The sequence below is a fragment of the Micromys minutus genome, assembly GCF_963924665.1.
Source record: "Micromys minutus genome assembly, chromosome: 30".
Classification (NCBI taxonomy): Eukaryota; Metazoa; Chordata; class Mammalia; order Rodentia; family Muridae; genus Micromys; species Micromys minutus.
Genome location: NC_137965.1, coordinates 18,635,358 through 18,662,479, shown reverse-complemented (window position 1 = coordinate 18,662,479; position 27,122 = coordinate 18,635,358). Strand labels below are relative to the sequence as shown.

Below are 27,122 nucleotides of genomic sequence, written 5' to 3'. Positions count from 1 at the left end.
ACACACACACACACGGCTCTAATGCCAATGGAGCAAGAGTGAGGGCAAACAGGAGAGAGAGCAAACGCTTTGTTCCTCTTTGACCTTTAGGACATCACTGGGTGGTGTGGCTCAGATGAAAGGTGGGCCCTCACGTGATTTGGAAATAAGGTGTCTCCTTAAACGATCCAGTTAACTAAAAGTCCCTCACAGTAGTCCCCATCGGTTTGGGTTTTCAGTTCAGATGTAGTCAAGTAGACATCCAAGAGTAGCCATTGTCTTGGGTGTATGAGCAAAGGCTTACCTGCCCAGCCAGCTCCCCTCCCTGAGATATAATATGAAGGCATGACACATGGCCTCGTGTCCGGTTTTACAGACTCGCCTGCCCTGAAGGTGCTACAGGACGACTTCCTGGAGTTTGCGAAAGACAAGAACTTCCAGGTGCTGAACTTTGTAGAAACACAGCCAACATTTATCGGCAACATGATCAAACTGCACATAGTGCCCGTGGAGTCAGCAGGTACTCAGTCTTGAGACATGGTGGCCACTGGATGCCTAGTTGATGGGACCCAGCATTTAATAGATGTCTGTTTCCATAGCCAGTGTCTTAGAGATGGATAGGAGAACATTGAATAAAAATCCAGAATCTACGTTTACTATTCTCTTCAGCAGCAGATTTAAATCCTCTGCAAGCACACAGCCTTGGCATCAGCCTCCTGTCTCTAACAGTTAGATGGCAGTGGCTAGTTCTCTGGCTCTAAGGCACCAACCGTAGCACCTACATTAAGGAGCATACCAAGAGCTTCCAGCAAATTGGTAACTGCTAGCAGTCTTAACCCCACTGATAAAAAAATGTGGGCTATAAACGTTTGGAAGTCTTGGTAAATGGAAAATGGATGGGTAATATTCAAGCAGGGAATATTCAAGAAAAAACACCTAGTGTTAAAAACACTAGTTTTTAACTGTCTCCGCCTAAAGAGGGACTAGTACCTGCTGTTATGGTGTAGAGCCCACATCCAAGCTGTCCTTAAGGTAACGCTGCCTGGTAGCCTCCCATACATGTCACTAGCTGAACTGCCTCCCCTGACCGACCATGTCCTCCGCCTCATTCTCATCTCCTGGCACGCCTTCCTGAGGCTGGCGTAGGTCCTGTCCTGGTAGCTCAAAGACAATGGCCAGGGTTAGTGGCCAGGGACAGCATGCTTGTCTCATGGTCCTGAGTGTGGGTACTGAGCTCTGCGTGTCTCCTCATGCACCACACAGAGGAAGCACCCACAGACCCTAAAGAAGCTCTCTACCAGTCTGAAAACAATGGCTGCCAGATGTCTAAAAACCCTAGAAACTTAAAGCAGCAGCAGAGCCAGTTCCCTGACAGCTGCTTGCAGCGCCGTAGCTTTGCCATAGTAACCCTGACTGTCCTCTTTACCAGTTACCCTCATTCCTCCACTCAGCCGTGGGCTCACTGGCGTCTCTCCTTACCTGCATCCAGGTAGACCTGTCAGGCTGACATCAGATAACCTTTCTCATCTCTCAAGCAGTTGAGTACTAAAGTACTGAATCCTGCCCCATATCTGCTCCTCCATACACACCCCTCCACACAACCATCTCAGCACACCCCTTTCATACATCCTCTTCACACCCCCTCCACACACCCCCTCCACACAGCCCCCTCCATACATCTCCTTCACACCCCGTCCACATAGCCCCCTCCATACAGACCCCTCCACATACAACCCCTCCACACAGCCCCCTCCACACACACCCCCTCCATACACACCCCCTCCATACAGCCCCCTCCATACATCCCCTTCACACCCCCTCCATACACACCCCCTCCACACACACACCCCCTCCACACAGCCCCCTCCACACACAAACCCCCTCCGCACAGCTCCCTCCATACACTCCCCCTCCACACACACCACCTCCATACAGCCCCCTTCACACACATACCCTCCACACACACCCCCTCCACACAGCCCCCTCCATACACTCCCCCTCCACACACACCCCCTCCATATAGCCCCCTCCACACACACACCCTCCACACACACCCCCTCCACACAGCCCCCTCCATACACTCCCCCTCCACACACACCCCTTCCATACAACCCCCTCCATACACACCCCCTCCACACACACCCCCTCCACACACACACCCCCTCCACACAGTGCCCTCCACACACACCCCCTCCACACAGCCCCCTCCATACACTCCCCTTCCACACATACCCCTTCCATACAGCCCCCTCCATACACTCCCCCTCCACACACACCCCCTCCACACAGCCCCCTCCACACACACACCCTCCACACACACACCCTCTACACAGCCCCCTCCATACACTCCCCCTCCACACACACACCCCCTCCACACAGTGCCCTCCACGCACACCCCCTCCACACAGCCCCCTCCACACACACACCCCCTCCACACAGTGCCCTCCACGCACACCCCCTCCACACAGCCCCCTCCACACACACACCCCCTCCACACAGTGCCCTCCACACACACCCCCTCCACACAGCCCCCTCCATACACTCCCCCTCCACACACACCCCCTCCACACAGCCCCCTCCACACACCTGGGACTTGGGTCTGCAGTGGTTCCCACGTGGTGCACCCATTCTTAGGTGACTTCTTGGGGCTACAGGAACAGGGAAGTCTCTACAGTGCCAGTGCTGAGGCTCTGCTTAGAACTGAGACTTACTGGGCATCCATTTTACACAGGGAGTCAATTCTGCTCAGGCGAGCGTGGCTTCCCTTTGCTTTATTGACACTTCCGCTTTCTTCAGACTTAGGCATTGGGGACCTAATTCCTGTGGACGTCAACCACTTGAACATTTGCAAGCCGAAGACAAAGGATGCGTTTTTGTACCAACGTACTCTACAGTTCATCTGCGAAACTTTAGCCAGAGACCTTGAAAACTGACAGCTACGTTCTTCCATCTTTTTGTGTGAATACAGTGCAAGCAGCGTGGCAGTCTCCGTGTCTCCTTAAGCTCTACGAAGTGCTGTGCCCTCACCGCCCACGGGCTGCACACAGCAGAGCGCAGCTCTTCACACAAGCACTGGGAAAGGCCGGAATAGACCTGGAGGTCACAGAGGAAGGGTTACAAGAAACTCCTTTGTGCTGGGCCTTGGGGTAGGGAGCAGAGCTGCTGTGGTCAGAGCCGACCCCTGAAACTGCCCCAGCTCACCCAAGCGTCCTGACAGGCAACTTAGTACACCATGAGAATGAAATGGGAGAACAGGCTAGAACTTCCAGGGCACCATGTGCTGTGATGTCTTACTGCCAGTTTAACACATTTGACACTCAGTGGCTGCCGCACGCCTGCTGGCATGCTCGCACCAGTCTTGTATGCTTCTGTTTTTTCCCATATTGCTGAGAACGGTTGTTTTTTTAAAGTATTCTTTCTAGGATATTTTAATTAGTTTCAATAATGTGCTCCAGATAAGGTAAGGATCAGGTTAGGAACAGGCCTATCTGAAGCGATCAGGTGTCCTAACCACTCAGTCAAGACTCTCCGGCTCTCTGGCTGCAGAAAGTGCAGCTTTCCTCCATGTTCCCTTGAGAGGGACTTCCGGCAGGGGAGGATGGGGACTCACGCTGATGACCTTTTGTGTTTGAGTAATAGCATTGGTAACGTGAAATTCATTGTGTGTGTGAGCATGTGTGTGGTGCTAGGGAGCAAACCCGAAACCTTGTGCATGCTAGCCAACTACTCTGCCAGTACACTGTGTCCTCAGCCCCAAATTTATACCTTGGAAGAATACAACTTACAAATTTGGTATATTCAAAGTTACCAGCTATCACCACTGTCTGATTTCTGACTATTGTATCATCCCCAAAGAAGCTCTCAGCAGCCGGAGTTCTCCCTCCTCCAACCCAAATCCTAGTAAACAATAACAAATCCTTCTCTGCATTTGCCTAATGGACGTTTATTGGTAGCTTCACCCTATTGCTCTTAGCATAATGGTTCTTTCTTGCATCGGTCTTTTCCTGCCCCTCTATGCTTTCTCCCTGACATTGTGAGCAGTGTTGCTCATCCTCCCATTCTCCCATGATGCCGCCTCACACCATGGGACCAGTGACCATTGGCTGAAACCATGAACAGAACACATCTTTTCTCCTTTAACTCTGCTGCCCAGGTGTCTGTCAGCGGGGTGAATGTGAACATGGTTCTGCTTTAAAAATCGATCCAGTAATCGCTGTCCAGTGTATGGCTAAGTTAGTGCTGCTTTTCTGACGATACAATCAGCATTTCTGCTCTGTGTATATGATGAAAAGGCCACTCTCCGTTTTATCATACACAAGACCAAGGTGGATGGATAAAGACCACAAATACAGCACTGGCGGCACATGTGCTTATGCAGGCAACATCATCCTGAACAAAGATGTGATTGGAAACAAATGAGCACAAAGCAATAACCACAAAACAGCAGCGCACTAAAGACCGAGCTAACACACATCCCTCCAGCACAGACACAGCTGCAGAAGAAAAAGAAAAAGGTACCAACCAGAAGCCAGCCATTTACTCCCGTGTATCTTCACTGACAGGTCTGCCTGTCGGCAGGGCAAAGGATGCAAGTGCTGCCTTACAGTGTAAACAGAGCCCTCAAAGGCATGGCACCCTCCTCCTCACCTGAGACACAGTAATAAGGAAGGGAGAGGTTGCATTCTCAGCTAAGCCAGCCTTGAAAGTAATGAACACATATGATCAGGCTGCAGAAACTCCAGTGTTGAAGTCTAACGTTAGGCTCAGCTTGACCTCATGTAAATTAGTATGTGATAGATGGGCACGGAACATAATCTGGTACTTTCTCAAACACACACAGGCTTCTAGAAATAATGTTAATAACTTATGGATATATTTGGAGTAAAACAATCCACAACTAAAAATAGGTGAGGGTCTGAAGAGATGGCTCAGTGGTTAAGAGCAACTGTTCTTCCAGAGGGCCTGAGTTCAATTCCCAGCAACCACATGGTGGCTCACAACCATCTGTAATGGGATCGGATGCCCTCTTGTGTGTCTGAAGACAGGGAGAGTGTACTCACAAAAAATAAATCATATATATATATATATATATATTGGTGAAGGGAAGACCCTTACATTCCTGTCACAGGGTTAAAGAAAAGCCAGTATGGCTGAAACTGACATTCAACAACGGGTAAGGACGGAGTTGCTAGGAATTTGAGTTGGGAGATCCACAGGTCTTTTAGGGCAGAGAAACAGCTCTGACAAGGCACGGTAGATGGCGTGTCACACCTTAGAATGGACAGCACAAGGAACGAAGCTAAATGTGAAACCAGGTCATCAGACATGACAGTGTGCCGGCGCAGGGTCATCAGCTGTAGCCATCCTAGAGCAGGACATCTTGGGGAGCTCCCTGTCGGAGCAGGTAGGGAATGTGCAGGAAGCCTGTATTCCTTAACTTCGGGTTTCCCCTGTGGACACTGCTCTGATCGGCATGCGCTGAGCCGGTCCAGCCAAGTGCTGTTTGCATCGCAGTGGGTGTGCGAGTCCATCTCCTGCCACCTTGGAACAAAGATCCTGCGGTCTGCCGATTCCTCTCGTGGCCAGGTCAGGGTCCCTCAAAGAGAAATCTCAATGGCTTGCCATTCCAAGATCAGTATATTGTTATTCCTAAGAGACTATTCTGTGAACCGATTAGCTTAGAATAAACGTAGGCAGAACGTGAAGAGGACATAGTCCCTCCTGCTTCCATGAAGAAGTGTATATAAGGCACCCCCAGAGTTTGTCCTCTCCCAGTCTGCTGTAAGGGCCTCTGAAAGACAGACTAGCCTCACCCGATCTACATGGCCAGGCCTGAGTCTGTGTGTTATGTTGGTGATCCATGATTGCAGCTCACACGATACAGTCTGAGGTTTGTTTTTCTCTTTTTACATCTAGTTGCCCTGTGTGTGTGTGTGTGCGCGCGCGCGCACGCGCGCGCACGCGAGCGTGCACAGGTCAGAGGACAACATTTGGGAATTAGTTCTCCCTCCCACTGTGTGAGTTTGGGGGATCAAATTCAGATCTTGAGGTGTGCTGCTCAGAAACCTCTTGGGCCCTCAAGCCATAAATTCATAACCGTATTCTTTTGCTTTTCAACCAATTGTTAGTCCCAGTAGTTGAGAAGGAAAACCTGAACGTCACACAGTAAGAAGTAGCCACTGCATTCGACGTTGAGGAAGGCTGGCCAAAGGAAAGAGTCCGAGGATTCTTTTCTGATCTGAAAAACTCAATGTAAAAAAAAAGACAAAAACATCTAATGCGCCCAACTTCAGAACAAATTACCAATCGAGATTCACTGCTGGGCTCTGATTAGTCACTAATCTCTGGAAATAAGTTTCTCAGTTTTCTTCTCCAACAAAATGACCATTCGTAAGCCAACAGAACGCTTTAACACATGACTTCCCTTAAACGTGCTGGGGAAGTAACAAGTATCTCAAATTTAGCAACTTAAACCTTTGTAGACATTTCTTGAAGCTTGTAGGAAATCTGAGACAGTCTATACTGGGGTCAGCAGGGCTGACATGATCGGCATTGCCCCTGAAATACTGTGCTACACTGCACTATGTTTCGAAGCAATGGCAACATACAGTCACATTAACTCAGACTGAAACCCAAAACAAGACTCAACGCAAAATGGAGTCTTTTGGGTGGTGGTTGCTCACCAACAGCTACTGGCTTAAAACACCCTGCAGTTAAACAGTAGTTTTTTAAAAAGATGTCCTATTCCCCACCCCCACCCAGCACCCCCCCCAGTCTTGAGACTGGGTGTCATTATGTAGCTCTGGCTGCCCTGGAACAATGTAGGCCAGGCTGGCCTTGAACTCAACAGAGAACCCTGCCTCTGACTCCTGAGTACTGGATTAAACATGTACGCTACCACCTGGCTTGTTCAATTCTTAACTCTACTTCTTTTGACTCACAGTCCTGGGTGTAGGTTCTAGATGTGGTACTTCGATTTCAGATTTCATCTGCTCCTCTGTAATGGCCTTAGTGGGGCTCCTGGCTTGATTACTATGTAAAACAAGGGAAACTACAAGCTGAAAACTCGCATGCTGCAAGCAATCTGGAAGAGCTTGACCTTGCTGCCTTTCTGACTTGGGGCAGGGCGGTGGTGGTTGGTGATGGTGGTGGTGGTGGTGATGGTGGTGGTGATGGTAGAGGTGGTGGTGGTGGTGATGGTGGTGGTGGAGGTGGTGGTGGTGGTTGGTGGTGGTGGTTGGCGGTGATGGTGGTGGTGATGGTGGAGGTGGTGGTGATGGTGGTGGTGGAGGTGGTGGTGGTGGTTAGTGGAGGTGGTGGTGATGGTGGAGGTGGTGGTGACATTTATCTGCTCTCAAATCCACCTTCTCTGAGGCAGGAAAAGAAGGTGTACACAGGAAGAGGACATCTGAGTTTAAAACATTTTTTTCTGTTCCTGGCTGCATTTGTGGGACGAAATACCGTGGCCAATTCTTTCACACTCCAGGCAGCCCACCTCGCTTTCTCCTCAGAAACTTGCTGTATGGTTTTATTTGAAGAACACTCGATAAATCTCATGATCTTAAGAACCACAGTAAGCATCTTGCACATCTACACGCCATCTTTAATTTTCCCTTTATTTTGCTTATTGGTAGGTGGTGGTTGTTTTATTTACTTGTATGTCTGCACCTTGAGCATTCAGGGCTCTCAGAGGCCAGAAAAGAACATTGGGTCTCATGACATTGGAGTTACAGATGATTGGGAGCCACTGTCTTGGGAACCAAACCTGGGTCCCCTGAAAGAGCAGCCAGTGCTCTTAACTGCTGAGCCATCTCTCTCCAGCCCCCACACCAAATTTTATAACTGCCGAATATGCCTATTATTCTACTTTGTGGTTAATAGCTTTTTTTTTCTCAGATCAGTTTTCAGACGAATGTAGAGACATGGAGTTTTGTTCTTGAATGCCAGATTTAAATAATTTGCAAAATATCTTGAACACGACAGTAACATAATTTCTGAAATTCCAACAGTCTGGTGGGTAATGAAGAGTAGCAAGTCTCAGGAAAATGGCCACACCTACCCCAGTCATTAGCATTCAATGGCCACACCTGCCCCAGTCATTAGCATTCTCTGCAGGATTGGCCTTGAGGAGCCACACAGGACACTGTGTATGGCCTATGATGTAAAAGACTCCTAAATATGGAAGTTGGCATAACAATATTTGCCAATGAGTTTATTTCCTTCTGAAAATAAAATCTTGCTCTGTTGCCCAAGCTGGTCTTGGCCTCCTGACCCTCCTCCTAACTCAGCCTTCTTCAGCTAATGAGCTTTTTATACACAAAAATGTGATATATGCTTCAAATACATTCTAGACGTCACAATATTTTTTAATATAAAATAGCATCAAGATGTCTGTCAATTCTTGAAGAGATGAGAAGTATTAGAAATGCATGAATGAAAGAAGCAACAGACAGACCCAAGAGACATCAGAAAAAAGCCCAGACCTGCCGTCTTGGAGATGTAACCTCGTGGGGAGCCATGTGTACTCCTTCCTGAAGCCACCTTATACCACACAAATGAAAATCAGCCATGATGGGCCAGTATGAGTTTTCACATTTTGTGCCTTTAGGGGACATTGACAATAGGAGGGAAGTTTCGTCCAGGATGAAAGTGAATTAGGTTAACCAGCACACCATGACTCAAGACTGTGTACAAGGTATGCAGGAGTCAGCTGGTCCACATCTGAGTGGAGGGTAAACTCACGGTGCACACGTCACAACCAAAACAGTATTGCCACCAGCTCTCACAGGATTTAAACATAATTAAAGCTAATCACGCGTGGGTAGTCACCTGAGTATCTATGGGCGATCAATTCCAGGACCCCCTGAGGTACCCAAACCCTTAGATGCTCAAGCCCTCAGCGGCACAGTATTTGTATAGTTCCTACACACCTCTTGTTCAGTTGTCTCCAGATGCCTTACATCTCTTATGCTGTAGCATTTAGAGACTAACAGAAAACACACATTCGAAGTACAGACTCGGTCTTTCTGCCGAGCCTGAAGAAGCCGAACCCGCAGCTATGAAGAAGGGCAGTTCCATAAAAAGGGCTCACAGGAATGTACAGGCACGCCGTTGACCTATTGGCTGCTTTCAGCTCTCATTTTTTTCCCCTTAATGTGGTTTCAAGTGGATCACAGCAGCTCTTAAGGTCCTGGCTGCTTTTAATGTCATCTCCTATGAACCTAACCACTTATCCCAAATCTATAAAAACACAAAACCAACAAGCAAATGGCGCACACAGAGAAACTGAACAACCACTTAAAATTCCATGGTTGAGAGCGTCTTGGGGATCTAGAGTCTTTGGGAATCCTGAATCCAACAGCACATTTCCCGGTCTCCTGAGAGCAAGCTTAAATTGCACAGGTCTTGAACGGAACGTTTGGGCGGCCAAATAACTCTACACAATGGGAGGCGGTTTTCACACACCACACAGAGTGCTGGATAAAGGGTTTCGGTGTGCCTTTACATCGACATCCCTTTTGACCAAGTCAAGCAATGCCCACATGAGGAAGATGAACATTTGAAATGAGCATATCTTCAGCGCCAACAGATGATGTTCTGTGGGTCAGACGCCTAATGTTGTCCTCTTGTCTTTGTTTCTGGCTGTCATCCAGTGACTAAAGTCTTTTCCCCCGTGGTCTGGTGGAAGCCCCCTCTCAGCCACTGATGCATTGACCTGTGTAGGGTCTGTGTGTGGCCTGTCAGGGTTCCTGGACCCCAAGTCTAAAGGCTCAGAGCTCTTGGACAGCCAGGTATTATTCAACAGCTTAGGGTGGTGAAGAAGGCTCCAGAAAGGATCTGGATAATCGCCATGAAAGTCTGCCTCGGGCTCCATCACTCTGGACCCATTAGTTTCAGGGCTTATGGCCAACGAAGTGCCAAGAGCCACTTTTGGACAGAGCGGGTGGGTGTTGGGCTTCCGTGGGGACGGAGGACTGCTGGAACAATCGAGGTCCTGGAGAAGTTGGCTGTTTGTCTGCAGGACCTGCAGGTGGAAGGCTGCTGGTGCAGACTTCTTCCTCCTTGGAGGCACCTTGGGAGCCAGAGATGGGGCCTCTGGGGCCTCTGGAGGTGACAACTCCATAGCGCCTGTCACGGGAGGAACTTCATCTGGTTCTGGCTTGCCGCTGCTCAGCCTCCTCTCAACACCTTTCCCAGGTTGAAATGTTCTTGGTTTGGGAATAGGCGGGACCAGAGGGGCTGTTACTGGAGGAGGGGTCTCAAGGTTCATTTCCTGGGAAGCCATTGTAAAATTGACAGGCTGCTGCTGCTCAAACTGTTCTTCTGGTAACATGGGCTGAGGAAAGGCAAGGTACAGTGTCATGAGAAGCCAGCACATTAGAAGTGGGCACCCAGACAACACTCGGTAGGGAACAGAGACAGATGAGGCTGAGGCAGCCAGTCTGATTAGAGACAGTGTGGGAGCCGGGACTGTGAACAGGAAGCATAGGAGAGGCCATGATCCAGTAGGGCAATGAGTGACTGAGAAGTTTTAAAGCCAGAGCCACCATGGGCATTTTATGATGAGCTCTGCATGGTTACCCTGACAAAACAGGACTAAGCTCCTTCCTCACTCTGAGAGAACTTTCCTGAAGCATTCCTTATGAAGCCTCCTGCCCCAGCAGGTGATCCGGCACACACGGTACCACACTGGGAAGGGAACGTGTGTCTGGAGGGGCTAATGTCTCTACTTTCTCCTAGGATCTTTCATACTTCATTACAGAAGGAGGGAGAGACTCATACAGGGACTCCACTTCTCGAGCTCTGCTTTTAAATTACATGGTGCAACATGAGGCTTTGGTACCGATGGGGCCAGGTAGTTAATCACAGGGGACCAGGCTGGGTCCATTCAGTGTTTCCTTGGGTTCTTAAGAAAGAAGACGAACCAAAACCATGACCCTTCTCCACTGGCCTTGTACCAAAATTCCTGTGCAGTCACTGAGGACAGAACTCAGCTCTGTCCCTGAAAAGACAGAGCTGGTACACAGGCAACAAGGAGGGGACAGAGCATGGGAAGTGGACAGGCAACAATGCAGGACAGAAGCACAACCAGAAGACAGAAAGGAGACTCAATAACTGGGCACATGCCAGAGCCACCTCACGCCGACCAGGTTCAAAAGCAACAGTCACCCTATGGCGCCCAGGCAGGGATTACCAAGTGGCCTGCTCCCAGAACTGAGGTCAAACGGAAGATCCAGAAGCATCTACGGGTGTCAGTCTCTGAGCAGCTACTGTCCTTACAAACTCATGTCTTTGCAGCAGTAAGCAAGGCTGAGAAGCTTGTGAGCTAGAGCAGAACACAATCTGCAAGAAAAGTAGTGAAAGAAGCTGTTGGGCCTGCAGGAACTCTGTGTGTGTGTTTGTGTGTCTGTGTGTGTATGTATGTTTGTGTGTGTGTATGTATGTTTGTGTGTGTGTATGTATGTTTGTGTGTATGTCTCTGTGTCTGTGTGTTTGTGTGTTTGTATGTGTGTGTATGTTTGTGTGTATGTCTGTGTGTATGTGTGTGTTTGTATGTGTGTGTATGTGTATGTATGTTTGTGTGTGTGTCTGTGTGTGTGTGTGTGTGTGTGTGTGTGTGTGTGTGTGTGTGTGTGTAAGGGAGTGAGGGAAAGTATGGAAGACAGAGTTAGTCATCCATTTGTGTTGTACAACCTCTCTGTATGTGCACCCATACAGGAAGGCATAGACGATCTTGGCCATCTTCCTTTGTCACCCACCTTATTCCTTTGAGACAGGAGTCTCTCACTGAGTCTTGGAGCCAGGTTGGCAGCCATTAAGCCCAATAATTGTGTCTCTGGCCTCGGCATGTCTGGGCTTTCAGGTGCATGTGTGACTATGCCATGCTTTTTATGTGAGCGGTGGGATACAAATTCAGGTCCTAATGCTTATGTGGCAAGTGCTCTTGCCCACTGAGCCATCTCCCCAGGCCCCGGTTAGTGCTTTTCTAAGGCATGGAAGTCTGTGAATGTGAAACCACATGCACACGCCGCACACAAACAGCTGCAGTGGGTTAATGGGCAGAAAGCATCCGTAGCGGTTCCCTGCGGTGACTGGGAACATTCGGGAAGCAGTCTCTCCTAAGCTGTTCATGAACGTCACAGTGAGAATCTGCAAAGGACAGCAAGCTTCTTGCTCTGCTCAGCTGAGGCCAAGCTGCAGCAGGAAGACAAGAGGGAAGCAGCTGCTGAATGAGCCATTTTCCTCCAGACATGGCGGAGTCTGGGATACAAGTGTGGGTCGAGAAACCGAATGCAATTGCATTTCTGTCCTTGACATAATTTTATGTAACAAGACCTTGAGCAACCTTGGAATGGGTGGCTCACGGGACTTGGCTTCTTACCTTTCCTGTCCTCCTCAGAGTTGGCTTCTTCATAGCGGGAACCCTTGGAGCAGGCCGGCGGGGCAGGGCTGGGGGCTCCAGAGAGGCCTCTGGCTTAGAAGACCCTTGGTTTCTCAGGGGCATGGCACCTGGGGCTGATTCCGGGGCACCTGAAACATAAAATCAAGCACAAGACATGGGATTCACTTCACAACTTCACATTTGGGGAGTCTTCATTTCAGTGCTATAGTAATATAATATATTCAGTGTTATTAATATACACAATTCAGTGTTGCTATGGAGTCGCAAAGAAGTCCTTAAGGATAGTCAGGACTAGACAGCTAGGTCTGGCCCCAGCTGTGCACACGCACCTCCTTCACAGGGGTGGGGCCTGAGGAAAGACGGGTGAGACCCTGATACCATGTGGAAAGTGCTGTATGTTTCTCAATGGAGAAAAGCCCCATAGCATCAGTCTCAACAGGAGCGGGAATAAGACAGCGTCACATGGAGACGGTGGGGAAACTTCAGACTTCAAACCTCCACTGACACACATCTAGTGCGGTGGGCCCTTAAATAAGTTTCATCCAAGTGTAATTTGCCTACCTGAAAATGTAGCCACTCTGATGCTTTCTAACGCATTCACCAGGCAGCAAGAACATCACTACGATTCCAGTTTATTACGTTTTGTTGTAGGAAGAAGCTCACTCCTTCCCAGAGCTCTCGGTCTCTATGGATCTCCCTACCGTGGGCACCATGGACATGCGGAATGACACAGTGGTTCCTTTCTTTAACTCAGCGTGACATTGTCAAGGCTTACCCGCACCAGCCTACATACGGCTTCACTCCCATGGCTGACTAATACACTGCTATAGGGGTGTACTCCGTTTTTATTCATTTCTCAGTAAAAACCATTTCAGCGTGTGGAGGATTCCAAGTCTGATCAACACCCTAGGTAAGACAATTGGGCATCCATACTATGCTAGATGTCTTTCCGGAGGGCATGCTCTGTCCTCTCCAGACGAGTCTACATCACAGCCCAAAATCAGCAGACTTTAGCAGAGGTGACATGAAAGAATGGGAGAGGTTCCAAGTAGGGAGACAAGGGCCAGGCGAGAAAACAGCAGAACGTGTATGTATATGGGACACATATGCACACGTAACACGTACATACGAATGTCATATACGGAGGGGCACAGAAGTGCTTGTTGCACGTGTTGGGGTCAGAGGGCAACTTGAGCCCCAAAACTGAAACTCAGGTCATCAGGTTCACTGGCCCAAGACTAATGGAAAAATGTTGCTTCTCTCTAAAATGCTACTTAGTTATCGTGGGATTATTGTCTATATGCTTCATGCATTTTAAGTCTAATTTTAAGTAAAAAAAAAAATCAGACTAAGTAAATAAAATACTCAAGGCCACTTCCATTTCACATTGCACCAAAAGAGAAAAGAAAAAAGAAAAATAGGGAAGAAAAGAAAGAAGGGCACACCCAGCTCTTTTCTAGGTCACTCTCAGTGAAGGGATAAAAAGGGACTCCCTGGTGGCTGAGCAGTGGTTCCCACGAGACCACCTACCTCCGCTAGCTTCCAGGAGACACCGGATAGCTGCTTCTGCCTCCTGGGCATTGGTGGTTTTGATCTGTTTGACATTGTAAGGTTTGCTTATTCCAGTTCTAGCCTTGGGCTTGAGGAGAGAATCAGGAAGAGACTCGGATTAGCGCAGGTAGGAAATGAGCCTTTGAGTGGACGTTTGCAGTGCGCATCACCTACTGGTCTATACAGGCGGGAGGTGGTCTGCATGAGGTGAGCTCGTCCAATCCCATCGGCGGATGGACACGCCCACTACATCTAAGCCACAGTTCTTGGTGCCCTTCCCTACCACCAAGACCAGGAAGGCATTAATGGTCAGAGCCGAAGACCTTCAGCGCACAAACCTCGAAGTGCCGGGATCTGGCAACGTGGACACACCATCTTTACTTTTTGTCTCCCCATCCCGGTGGAGCTGAAGTGCACAGCCTTGGCCACGCCTCCCAAGCTCTGTGGGCGCATGCAGCCCCTCCCAGGTACATGTTTCCCAACAGAATTCCCTACCTCCTCACTCAGCTCCCGGGTCATCTGATGGGTCATCTGAGACCCACTTTTATTACTGTACATTCTGGAACCTAGTCTGCCCAGACTGCACATGCCTTGCCCACCCGTGTAGCTTCCTGAGCTTTCGGGTACTGCCTCCCCTTCCTCATCACTGACCTTCATGCACAGGCCCCTCAGCAGCTCAGGACTCCTCCTGATGAGCCAGCCCCATCCCCCTCCCTTACAGTTTCCCAGAATCAGGCTGCACTAGAATTCATCCCCAGTGGGTCTCTAATCTTACACCAAGATGGCCAAACTTATCTGAATCTCTCCTCCCCCACTCCCCCTCCCTTACCACCCAATGCTCTAGGCAAAGGCAAGAATTACAAGGGAGTGAAAGGGGTGTGTGCAAGTGGGCAGTTTGCAGTTTGCTCTGCAGTGGTACCTGGGATGGGGTGGGGGGAGAACAGGTGGTGTGGGGGGAACTCATTCCAAGCTCCTCCCACAGTGCTTCACAGAACCACTTAACAGTCCTGTAAAGAATTTGTTGCTAAGCATTAGGGGTTTCGGGGATACGGTGGTGGGAGGGGAGAGGGTTAAGGAGACATGTTCCTTGCATGATCTTGAGGTGAAGCACTACTCCTGCAGATCACTCACTCCCCTGGGAGCCCAGCAGAGGACCCACCGGTTCCTGAGGCGCTCCTGGAAGAAGTTTCGCAGTCTGCAAGATGGAGTACTGCCCATGGGTGCCGGAGGAGATGGACACATCTGAGGCCGACTTCTTCACCATTAAACCAGCTGTGAAAAATGACAAGGCGGTGCAGGTGGCTTGGGAACCCGAGAGCAAGCTACAGGAAGTTTGGGGGGAGGGGGAGAGGGAGGCAGCCACAAAGGCAGCCACAACCATGGTCAGGCACGCAGACTCACAAACCACACAGACTGCTCCCAGGCAGGCCCCACAAGACTCTCCAAAGTTTCTCTTTGGGGTTCTGACTGTGGGTTAGCAGCTCACACAGCACGGATAAGGCCTGGGTTCCACCCCCAGCGCCGTAAAAAAACCAAGTCTCTGATAGCTTGGCCTATCGGGAGATTGTCTAAGGAAGCAAATTTATATCTAGCACAAAGGGGGATTCTTAATCTTCCATAAAAACCGACTGGTTTTTTTTTTTTTTAAAGTGGTTTAAAACACATTATTATCCGGACCAGTTGTTTTACATGTTAAAGTGTAGAGATTTTCTGTGTGTATAGATGTGTGTACAAAACATGCATGTGTGTTTATGTGTGAGTGCATGCACATGTAAAGACAGCCTTGGGTCCTTGTCTTCCAACAGGTTTGAGGGACGGTCTCCCGCTGTCTGTACTACATACTCCTGGGTAGCTGGTTCTCGAGGTTCTTGGGGCTCCCTGCCCCCCATCTCCTCCTCTCATCATTCTGTATGAGTACTGAGATTAACAGCACTCCCAACACTGGCTTTACATGGATTCTGGTGATCTGACGTGCAGCCCAGAGGCCACCCCAGGGAAGGTCCTCAAGCCTTTATGATGGTGCTTTTTCCCACTGAGACACTGCCCCAGCCCTAGAATATTTACTTTTAATGTCTAAGCGCATATAAAAGTCCTAGAGTCCCTAAGTCAAGAAATAAAGGACTTTTTAGCTATTAACAAGTGATGTCTTAGAATATTCAATGACACAGTCTATGAAGTAAAAGCAAATGACCAAGTAAAAGGATTAGCAGTTATCATTTCCTTTTTGGCAGAAGTAGGGATTGAAACTACTGTTTCATGCAGGTTAGGCTGGCACACAGCCTTGGCCCTTACATTTTTCTCTTTTGAAACAGTGTATAGAGGCACATGGAAACAACTGGAAAAACAGTGGAAGTGTTTTTTATTAAAACTGTTATCTGGGGCTGGAGAGACAGCTCAGCCGTTAAGAGCACTGACTGCTCTTCCAGAGGTCCCGAGTTCAATTCCCAGCAACCACATGGTGGCTCACAACCATCTGTAATGAGATCTGATGCCCTCTTCTGGTGTGTCTGAAGACAGCTACAGTGTACTCACATAAAATAAAGAAATCTTAAAAAAAAAAAACCAACCTGTTATCTGTAGGTAGCCAAGCAAATTTTAAATTTTGAGTCTTTTCTATAACTATTTTTATAAACCCCTTAAGTAATATGACTTATAAATTTCATTTATACAAGTCTTTCAGATTTATCTTATGTATGTGAGTATGCTGTTGCTGTCTTCATGTATACAAGAAAAGCCGTGTAGTTGCTGGGAATTGAACTCAGGACTCTGAAAGAGCAGCCACATGCTCTTAACCTCTGAGCATCTCTCCAGCCCCTATTCAGACAATTGTTAAAAATAAATATTATTTTCTTAAAGATTTGCTTATCTATTATATATACAGTATTCTGCCTACATGCCAGAAGAGGGCACCAGATCTCACTATAGATGATTATGAGCCACCATGTATGTGGTTGCTGAGAATCGGACTCAGAACCTCTGGAAAAACAGCCAGAGCTCTTTAACCTCTGACCCATCTCTCCAGCCCTCTTTATACAATTTTTAAACTTAGTTTTGAGACACAATCTTACTATGTACCCTATACCGGCCCCTAAACTCTGCCTCTTGCCTCGGTTCCCCACCACAAATGACTTATGAACTTGATATTTTTAGTATCTTTTCTAAGTGTAAGCTCACCAAAGCAAAGATATGCTTCTGGCTTGAAACCGACGGCTGTTGTCTGTTAGCTCTGGGTGAACCCAATTTTCAAAGGAATGGCTTGAAAAAGTCTGTTTGACAGGCAGTATTTGGGAGTGGGGAAGGGAGAAGTAATCGGTAATGGTATAAAAAGAAAGAAAGAAACAAACAAAAGCAAGCCACAAGGTTATTCCGAGATTAAGGCATGTTTGGTGGCAGAAGCATTATGTCAGAGGAGCTGGAAGGAAGGCACCCAGGAGAACCTGGGCAGAACAGGGCTCATCCTCGGGGAGCCAGAAACACAGGGACTGGAGGTAGATCATGGTGAGTCTCTGGGTGGATCAGATTCCTAAAGGGCAGGTCTGGCTATCTGCCAAAGAAAGAAGCAACCAACTGAAAAGCCAGAAGAATTTCCTCAATGGGTTACAACCATTCGCATAGTAACGGCTTCAAATTTAAGGCGCCTGGAATAGAAGCCAAGTTCCTGGAGGAACAGCTTCGAAAGGTTTTGTTTCGTATGCCTTTAGAAGCCAATGGCCTCCAAAACAGAATATGACCTGTATTTAGACAAGCAGCCCAGGGGGAGGGAGCATCAGAAGAGACTCAGCAGTAGTTTAGAGCTGTGTGTTCAGTAGCAGGAAGTGTGAGGTTATTCCCAGCAGGCACTGCGGCAAGCTCAAAGGTAGCAAATCTTACTTGGAGGGGGGGGTCTCTGTGGAGGGTGAGGTGGCCGAGGCCTATTGGGGACAGACAGGGACCTGCTTGGAGAACGGTGGCGGAAATTCCCAGCAACTTCCAGCTCCTGCTTTAACGTCACCAGGTCAGCGTCGTCTGGAGGACATGGCAGCTGTGAGAAAGATGGTCTCTTCCAAATGCAAGGGTCAGAAATGTCTCTGTGCACAGGGCATACCGTAGTAGGCAAAAGTATTATGGGATGCTCAGGGGGCCCTGATTTTGAAGTGATTTAGAAAGTCTCTCTGTTGGGAGTTTGGGCATACCCAATGCCTGCTTGGGACACTCAACAAACCGTGGGCCCGGTTTACCAGACTTGAGAGACTCTGGCATGTTTAATGTATAGACCCATCTCCTTCCAAAATGACCAGCCACACATCTACACAGGCAGAAGATAGGGTGAAACCAGAGCTCCTAAGATCTTCCCACCACAGGGAAGAGACCTTAATTCCTCTGTCTAAAAGCGTGGCTGCTAACTTGGAAGTTGGGAGGAGCCCTCCCTCCTCTGCTAGCCTGGCATCCAGTAGCCACCTCTTAGACTAGAGGCTTCGGCTGGCCATTTCCTGAGTGTGTGACACAGTAGCCAGTAGATGCCTCTGAGAAGACCAAGAGGGGCCAGAGCTGTAGGAGAGAAGACCAGAGAAGCGTGGAGGCCACCAAAGCTGGCCTGTGTCTGTGTACACAATGTACGCATACCTTACCAAAAGTCCAAATCTCTACGGCAGACTCAAAGTGCTAAAACCAACCAGTGGTTCTAGTGAGGCAAGCTACCGATGAGTTTGGGGACCATTATTTAATCAAAGGAATACATGGGGTGTGTGTGGGGGTAGGTGAGTCTTTGTACCTCTCTTGTCAAAGAAACAGCTTAATTTCCTGTCAGCTATGTTCTATCTTCCCGGCCCTAACCCAAGGTTCCTGCACACGGGCTAAGCTTCTCTCCAGTTAGGGACAAAGTGACTGACAAAAAGCAGCTATGAGGTTTTGGAAGCATCAGAGTCAACTTAATGGAAGATTCTGCCGTTTAGTCCAGGCTATGAATTCATTCCACACAGGCCTTTCCGCTCTCTTCCATTCTAAAACGTAATGGTGCCGCTGCATAAGCTGACATCACATGAACGAAACAATGAATAAGACATCCGGGTGCAGATCTTGAAATGTGTGCCTGTAGGGATTTCCAACCGTGCCCCCAGGAAATCGGGGGAGGAGCTACCTTTGTACGTTGGATGTTGCTTCTTTTTAGCCAGTGCGGAAGATTTGCTGGCAGGAGTCGAGGAGCTCATGGTATCGGAAGAATCGTCTCCACCAAGCTCACTGTCTGAGACTACAGGCTGGCCAAACTCATCCACTAAATAGTCTTCATCGTCTTCAAGAACATCCCCTTCGAGGAAGAACAAGTCACGTGAGGATGAGAGAGATAGGGCTAAAGCAGTGCAGCCTGACACACTGTAGCTGTCTTGCTGACTGTCAAGCTGATTTGCTTAAGGGATACTTATGAGGCAGTATCTGGAGGGGTGTGCCCAGAGGAGATTAACTATGGAAGGAAGGACCCTTGCTGAAGCATCCCTTGGCCTGGAGGCTCCACTGGAATAAAAGAAGACACTGGTATTTTCTCTCTGCTTCTTGTGCACTGGGAAGTGAGTAGCCTCTGCCACACTCTCCCATGCCACGATGCTCTTGCCTGGCCACAGACCCAGAGTCAATGGGACCGAAGGTTATTGTCCTAGGTAGACAGATTTACGTTATAATCCTAGATAGACTTATTGACTCAAGATAGAGTCATTTGGGAAGATAGACTCTCAACCGAGAAAATGCTTCCTTAAGACTGCCTGTGGACAAGTCTGTGGGGGCAATTCTCTTGATTGATGAAGGATGTGGAAGAACCCATTCCAAGGGCCTTGGATCCTAGATGTTGTAAGAAAGCAGGTTGATCAAGCCAGTAAGCAGCGCTCCTCCAGGGCCTCTGCTTCAGTTCCTGCCTTGAGTACCTGCCCCTATTTTCCTTGATGATGGACTGTGGTGTGGGACTGTAAGCTAAGATAAACCCTTTCCTCCCCAAGCTGCTTTTGGCCATGATTTGTATCACAGCAACAAGAACACTAACCAAGGCACAGTTATGGACCTATATACCGTGAACCACAGTGACGAACTCCTGCCTTATAAAATGTCCAAGCTGGGAATTTGAACACAGTGAAGCTGATGTAAGGAGCACAAGAATTCTGTGAGAATCTGCTGGCAGCCATGGGAAACCAGGTCCCCTCTCTCCACCTCAGTTCAGACCTACTGCCAATAGCCCCAAAGCCAATGTTGGTGTGTGTGAGATGTCCCTTACAGCGTCCTGCGTCATCCCGACATGTGAACATTGGAACACAAGGATGTGACTACAGATATCCCACAGATGCAACTTTTGCTCTTCAAATGTCCTCAGGAGCCTTTGTGAGGTGCGGTTTGGGGCAAGGCCTCCCCACTTGCCTGCCCATGGGCAGGGTCACTGACCTTCTGACTCATAGTCCAGACTCGTGAAGTCAAAGTTCTCCTCTAACAAACAGGAGTTGGCGGTGGGAGACACAGGGGCCATGCTGTCTCGCTTCCGAATGAGTTCCTCTCTCAAGCCTTCTAGCCAATCTTTGGTCTTTGGTCGAATCTTCACGGCTCTGCCTTTCACCTGGGAGGAGAGGCAGCAAGTGAGAACAAAGAAAATCCTCACACTTCCCTTCGGCCACTAAGCATGTCTCTCTCCAGCCTGTGCGAGCACCACAATTTTCTAAGGAATCCCAAAGTCCAGGCCCCAAGTGAGCTCAGCACACACACACACACACACACACACACACACACACACACACTTGGATGGAAGTTGAACTAACACCTCCAACTTTTCCTCCCCTGCAAATTGAAGCCAGGATCTTATCAAAATGGAACTAAGTGTGAACAGCATGTCCCTAAACAGTCTCAGGGGAAAGGTTGGAAAGTCCTCTTTTTCTAGGTGGGAGGAAAGAATTAGTGCAAACCTTACACTTTCAGCTTCTGCAAGTGGGACAAGACCCAGATGTAGAATCCCAGCTGTTACGCACCACGGTGCCTACACGGGTTGGTCACCAGCCAAAGGAAATTATGGCTGTGTAAATATGGAAATGGGTCAGCCCCTACTCCGCAGTGTGACTGAATGTCACTTACCTTCATACCATCCACATCCAGCACACTGAGAGCTGAGTGGCTGTCCGCAAACGTCACCAGCATCTGCCCTTGGTTGATCCTGCGTTATAGGAGATTAGCCAGTTAATGCCAGAAACCTAATGCAGTGTCTCTCTTGGACCCAATGGACACCCCAGAACATACATCTCAAGGGCGGGGATTACCTGACCAGAATAATTGTCCCATAATTCCCCAAAGTCTGCATAAGTTCTGTGCGCAGGTCCTCTGGAAATTCATTTTTCTCTTCTAGGGTTGGAGACTGAAGGTTGACAACGACGGTGGCATCCAGCGGGCCTTGGACAGAGGACACTTCCTGGAAGACCCTCTCCCGGGCTCCCACATCAACCTCTTGTACCTCCACCTCCACAATGGCCAGCACAGGTCTGCATTAGACACAAGGAGGAACTGGTGAAAGACTGTTGGCGTAGGTGTGTGTCACATCCCAACCTCCAACCTGCCTCTGCCCCCAGAGTGCAGTTAGTCCAAGAACTCACAGGCTACCCAGCCCTGTGCACACACTTAGCCAGAGGACAACTCCTCACACGGCCACGTGGCAATCAATCCATGTAAAGGGTCTCAAGACATCATCTCTTTTAGTTTTATAGAGCTCGTTCCTAGGATTTGATCCTAAGGAAACAGAAATTAGGATAGAGATTCTATACAAGGCTGGTTCTCCTCAACTCTGCTGATGGGAGGGAGCTAAAGTTCTGAGTCACTGGAGGACCCAGGTACCTCCCTCCCTCCCCCTCCCTCCCCCTCCCTTCTTTACGATAACACACACAGATCTAGGACTGTACCTGCAGGAGAGTAAAATCTCCCTCACCTGTCTTCTGCTGCCTTACTACCATTTCTTGGAAGGGGTTAGCAAGCCAAGTCCCCTCAGAGGCCACCATCGGACTGCCTTCTCCCTGCCACCTGCTGTGTCCTTCCACTCTTAGCACATAGTGGCCAAGGCTAAACGACCTCTCAGAGTATTGAACAGCCTGAAGCCATGACGGAAAAACTGTATGCCGTTTGTCACCATTCAAATACTAGATGTAAACTGTTACCCACAAGTGAACGGTCGGCCCTATGGCTCTGTTTCGAGCTGGGCAGGGGCGGCAAATGAGTGATCCTTATCGGTAAGCTACGCAGGACTGCAGCTGGAAAACTAGCAAGGAAGCTAGCTGCGATGCATCTTTGGTGTTTTTATCAATAACATTATTTATGATACAGAACAATCAATGGCAAAATGTTAACAATTATTACTTCACAATGGGAGGGTACACAGAACCTTTCATAGCTGTCTGTCTGTCTGTCTGTCTGTCTGTTTCCAGGGCAGCATATGGACATCCTGTGGAGAAGTGGAGCCAATGCTTTCCTCAGTGAGGACCTTACCTGTGATCCGACGCCTGTAGCTCCGCACGGCCGTAGTACTTGAGAATACCTGGAGACCAGGTATGTCTGATTTTGGTATCACCGTCTAGGTCACTTTCTAGAAGGTTGAGTTCGCCAGCTGCTCACCAGGTTCCATTCAAGAGGCCGACAGCCAAAAGGAGACACAAAGCAGTATCAGTATGCACGGAAGTGATTATGGCTGCGTGTGCAGCAGAGATCTCTGTCCCTAACCACCTTGGCTTAGGCTCATTTGCTCCACCCCTCCCCTCAGCTGAAACACGGCACCCCCCCCCCAAGTCTCCAAGCAATGGACTAGGGTGTCTGTCACCTTTCAGACCTGCAGTTTTTGCTCAAGGAGAGGCTCTGACTTCCACAGCCCCGCCTCCCAGTACCCTGGGGGCCTCGTAGATGCTCCCAGGCTAATAGGAAAGTAAATGTCTCTCTTCAGCCTATAGCTCTAGTTTCCTGGCTTTGGAGTCTCGGAAGACCTTCCTCCTTAATATGGAAATGTTATTTGCACTCTAGAGGACAGGTGCTCCAATGTTAATGAGCTTCCCTCCCTTTCTAGTCATCAATGGGGTCTGGAGAGATGGCTCAGTGATTAAGAGCACTGACTTTCTTCCCAGAGGTCCTGAGTTCAACTCCCAGCAACCACATGGTGGCTCACAGCCATCTGTAATGGGATCTGATGCCATCTTCTGGTGGCTCTGAAGATAGCTACAGTGTGCTCACATTCATTAAATAAATGAATAAATCTTTAAAAAAAAAAAAAAAAAAAGGCTTCAAAACAGACTTCACAACTCACTAACTGGAAGAAAAAGAATCCGAGTGCCTTGAGAGTTCTATTTGAATTTGAAGCCTTACGAGATACAACTTTGGTTGAAAAAAAAAAGGGTTCCGTAAAGTACCCGAGAGTTATGAGAAAGGTCAGAGATAGCCCACACTCCTCTTTCCCTTTAGGATAAAGGTCAGAGGGTGGGTAGGAGCAGCCATGATGGAGAGGCAGAACCTGGATAGAGGTGGTTCAAAAATATGACATCTAGAACGATTTGTTATCATTTGGCTGATGAGTTGAGAAAAACATGGTTTACACAGCCAGGTTGCTGGGCTGAGTGACAGTTTCCCTCCCTCCGGGGTATTTCCCATTTTCCCCGGACACCGTTTCAGCAACAGGTACAGCACTCACCTGTCTTGTCGTACGGATGCTTCTTCCTCCACCACAGCACCCTGTCTGTCCAGGCTGGCGTACGGCACTTGTCACTTGTGTCGTAGGCAGCTGATCCAACGTCATACTTGTAGGTGGGTCCGAAATTAATGGTTCCTTCATGAAAGTCTTTAAAAATCTATTCGGAGAAAAGAAATCACGAGGTCATCTTGAGGGGAAAAATGCATTCCAAATTGTTCTAAAAGTAGAAGACTTTACGTTCATAAAACATATCTAATGTAGGACATATGTGTCTTTTAATGGCTGGGCACACACACAACATCATAGCACCTTGTCTTCTCTCCTGTATCCCTGCCTTTTACCATCCCCTTGGAGACAGAGAAGGGACCAAAGTGATCACTCAGTGCTCACCCGGGCATTCCCCTGCCTGTGTGCCATGTTTTGGGAGTGGAGCGAAAGCTTTCTCACTCGATGTGGTAGAGAAGGCGGTGAGAATTTGGCAGAGGAGATGGAAAGATTTGTAGCATGACAGGGTTCATCTGTGCACCTCACAGTTAGGAGAGCAAACCTCAAAACGGTGGCGAGTCTTGTTTGGGAGGGAAAGGTACCTTCATTTTCCTCTCCTCGATCGTTTAAGTATCGGCCTTCTCAAGGCAAAGGGCTTGCTCACATATGTCCTGCTAGGAAAGCAGGACTCAAATAACCAATGGTCCTGGCTGCGGGCCTCTGGGAGCTGGCTGCCCTGACCTAAAGAACAGAAGGCAAGCCTGCAGCTCACCCTTTGCTATTTAGGCCATGGCCTTCCGAGTCCCTAGAAACCTGTACATGGGCCACGGGCTAGCCCATGTGTGCTCTGTGATGAGCAATGTCTGGAGCAAATTGTGTCCTGGCAATGTTGACTATGTGACCTTGGCTACACAATTCAACCTTACTCTCCGTTCTGCCGATGAGCATAATTTACAGGGCACTCTGAAGGAATCTGTGTACAAATTTCTGTGTGAATGATCCTGGATGGGTTGTATTTCAATCAGGTCTGCTTAGAAGGGCCTGGTCCTCCACCAGAACCCCGTCAAGCTGCAGATACATCATTCCTGTGTCTAAAAGTGTTGCCCAGTAGTTTCTAATCCCAGAAGCGAAGCCGTTCCTAAAAAGACTGTACAGTGTATTTAGACCATGGTAGACCATGGACACCAGAACTCAACACCTCCAACGCAGTGGTCCATCTGACATTGTCAATAGGGCACACTAGGAGGCAACCAAGACTCAGGCTGAGCACAGACTCTCTCTGGGGAGCCCTACAAGAGCTGACTCATCTAAAAGCATAAGAGAGAAAGTGCACTAGGCGCGGTAGGAAGCCAATCCAGTCAGTTCCTCCCCCTGTGCGAAATGCAGAGGGTGGCTTTCCTTCAGCGACCCCATGTGGCCACTCAGAGCTCCGTTAGGATCAGAACTCTGTGAGGCTATGCTGTCCTGTTTCTCTCGCTTTATAAAAATCACACCTATTTTCTACACCGTTCGGATCAGCGTTAAAGCCGCTCACGGTTTTAATGCACCAGTCCCCGCGGTTAGTCGCCAGCCCTCCACACCAGAACAGTTACTGAAGACATCTTAAAGGCACAGCTTACTTTCCCACTTGCTTTCTGTAGCTGTAGCTGATCGAACTCCATAAGTTTCTTCCAGTCCTGGCGTTTAACAAAGTAGAAGACTTCTTCGTAAGTAAGATCGATGCGGTAGTTGAAATCGCCACACCAAAACACGTAGTCGTGTGAAAATATGTTTCTCCCCTACGTTGTAAAGAACACACCAGTGTAAGGAAGGTGGAGGAAGGAGAGGAACATGCCTTCAGACATTTCTCCTAAAAGGCTAAGTTTTCCACTACAGTATCTCATTTTTACCTAACCCTGTAAACCTTTCAAGAAATCTTCACATAATCTACTTTTCAATTTTATTTAATTATGTTTTGAAATGGAGCCCCAGGACTACATAGTTGGGGTAAGAGGCATGTACCTCCATAGTCACTTGTATGAAGTACAGGATAAACATGAGCCATATCCTCAGCCCCGAGCTTCTATTTTATGCTACAGTGCCCTTGAGTGGTCCAGACAAAGCTCCCACACCACATGGAGAGCACCATGCCAATAGTCACTCTGCACTCAGCTTGTTCTGTCTACTCTGTCACTCTGCACTCAGCTTGTTAAGTCTACTTTGGCGCTGCACTCCTGTATTCTGAGTCTTGAGAGATTTTTCCCAAATTAGGGAAACCATGCAGCACAGTAAACTTCTCCATCCTCTCTTCTTTGGAACCTCTCCATTGCTCTCCTCCCTGGAGCCAATCATCTCTACGCCAGTCCGGTTCCTCCTCAGCACGATGACAGCCAGGGTATACAGACTGCCCATAGTGTAGGGCTCCATCCTTACAGAAGCTATGCAGCAGACACTTAGGTGACACCCCTTCCCTTGCATCTGTTTTGTGTAATTCCCTGAAGTCTGTAAGGCTAGTGCATAATAAAGTTAAAATTCAAACCCAGATCTACCTAGCTCTACCATCACCTCTCGCTTCTACCATGGTATTCAAATCCTCCACTCCACCCTGACGGCCCAGACTGATTAAGGCGGCCCAGACCAAACCATGTGTCTTTCTGTGGCAGTAGAAAAGTTGCCCAACAAAGGAACCACTGGCCAAAGGAGTCCATGCCAGGTGCATTGAACATGACCAGTTGTGGTGACTTGAAAAAGAATACCCCCCTGCTCCTGCCTTATATCCTTGAAATGATAAGGTTGGGGCATTATTTAAAAGGATTAGAAGTTGCTGGGGGGTATGGCCTTGCTGGAGTGGGTGTGGCCTTGTTGGAGTGGGTGTGGCCTTGTTGGAGTGGGTGTGGCCTTGTTGGAGTGGGTGTGACCTTGTTGTGGGATGTGTGGTCTTGTTGGGGGAGATGTGCTATTAGGTGTGGGCTTTAGGTTTTCAAAAGCTCACGCCAGGCCTAGTGTCTCTTTCTGTTCCCTGTGGATCTGGATGTAGATCTCAGATACCTTTTTAGTCCCATGTCTGCCTTTGTGCTGACACGTTCCCTGCCATGATGATATGGACTAACCCTCTGAAACTGTAAGCAAGCCCCAATTAAACATTTTCTTTTTAAGAGTTGCTATGCAGGCTGGAGAGATGGCTCATTGGTTAAGAGCACTCTGACCATTCTTCCAGAGGTCCTGAGTTCAAATCCCAGCAACCACATGGTGGCTCACAACCATCTGTAATGAGACCTGATGCCCTCTTCTGGTGTCTGAAGACAGCTACAGTGTACTCATATATGATAAATAAATAATTCTTTAAGAAAAAGAGTTTCTGTGTTCATGGTGTTTCTTCACGATAGTAAGAAACTTACTTAGGCACCAGTGCAAGTGATTTTTAACTAATTAAATGTAATTAATTTAATTTAAATAGTAATGTGATCCACACAACCAGCACAAGAGAATCAATTTATAGGTTCCCTCGATTTTTCTTTTCACAGAAGAAGAAAAAGGACCATAGAGTTGATTTTTCAGTTCTTGGGA

The 27,122-nt window shown here is 48.4% G+C and overlaps 2 protein-coding genes across 5 annotated transcripts in view; one reads left to right on the top strand and one right to left on the bottom strand.

Moving 5' to 3' along the window:
* The window catches only part of SERAC1 (serine active site containing 1), a gene marked incomplete at its 3' end in the record, with an annotated part of 32,125 nt that extends 29,213 nt beyond the window's left edge, over positions 1–2,912 (top strand). For both annotated transcript variants that reach the window (XM_080941536.1, XM_080941535.1), the window contains 2 exons: positions 356–499; positions 2,776–2,912. In XM_080941536.1, coding sequence (XP_080797662.1) covers positions 356–499; positions 2,776–2,912 — 281 coding nt within the window. The remainder of the gene's footprint in view (positions 1–355; positions 500–2,775) is intronic.
* The window catches only part of SYNJ2 (synaptojanin 2), a gene marked incomplete at both ends in the record, with an annotated part of 95,795 nt that continues 71,547 nt past the window's right edge, over positions 2,875–27,122 (bottom strand). For 2 of the 3 annotated variants that reach the window (XM_080941533.1, XM_080941532.1), the window contains 12 exons: positions 8,321–10,315; positions 12,362–12,510; positions 13,913–14,021; positions 15,093–15,205; positions 17,804–17,938; positions 19,050–19,217; positions 20,333–20,501; positions 21,011–21,089; positions 21,193–21,411; positions 22,406–22,523; positions 23,592–23,748; positions 25,196–25,354. In XM_080941533.1, the coding sequence (XP_080797659.1) occupies positions 9,584–10,315; positions 12,362–12,510; positions 13,913–14,021; positions 15,093–15,205; positions 17,804–17,938; positions 19,050–19,217; positions 20,333–20,501; positions 21,011–21,089; positions 21,193–21,411; positions 22,406–22,523; positions 23,592–23,748; positions 25,196–25,354 (2,307 nt within the window). Of the gene's footprint in view, positions 3,073–8,320; positions 10,316–12,361; positions 12,511–13,912; positions 14,022–15,092; positions 15,206–17,803; positions 17,939–19,049; positions 19,218–20,332; positions 20,502–21,010; positions 21,090–21,192; positions 21,412–22,405; positions 22,524–23,591; positions 23,749–25,195; positions 25,355–27,122 lie in introns of those variants that run through there. The other variant, XM_080941534.1, reaches the window with a different exon arrangement.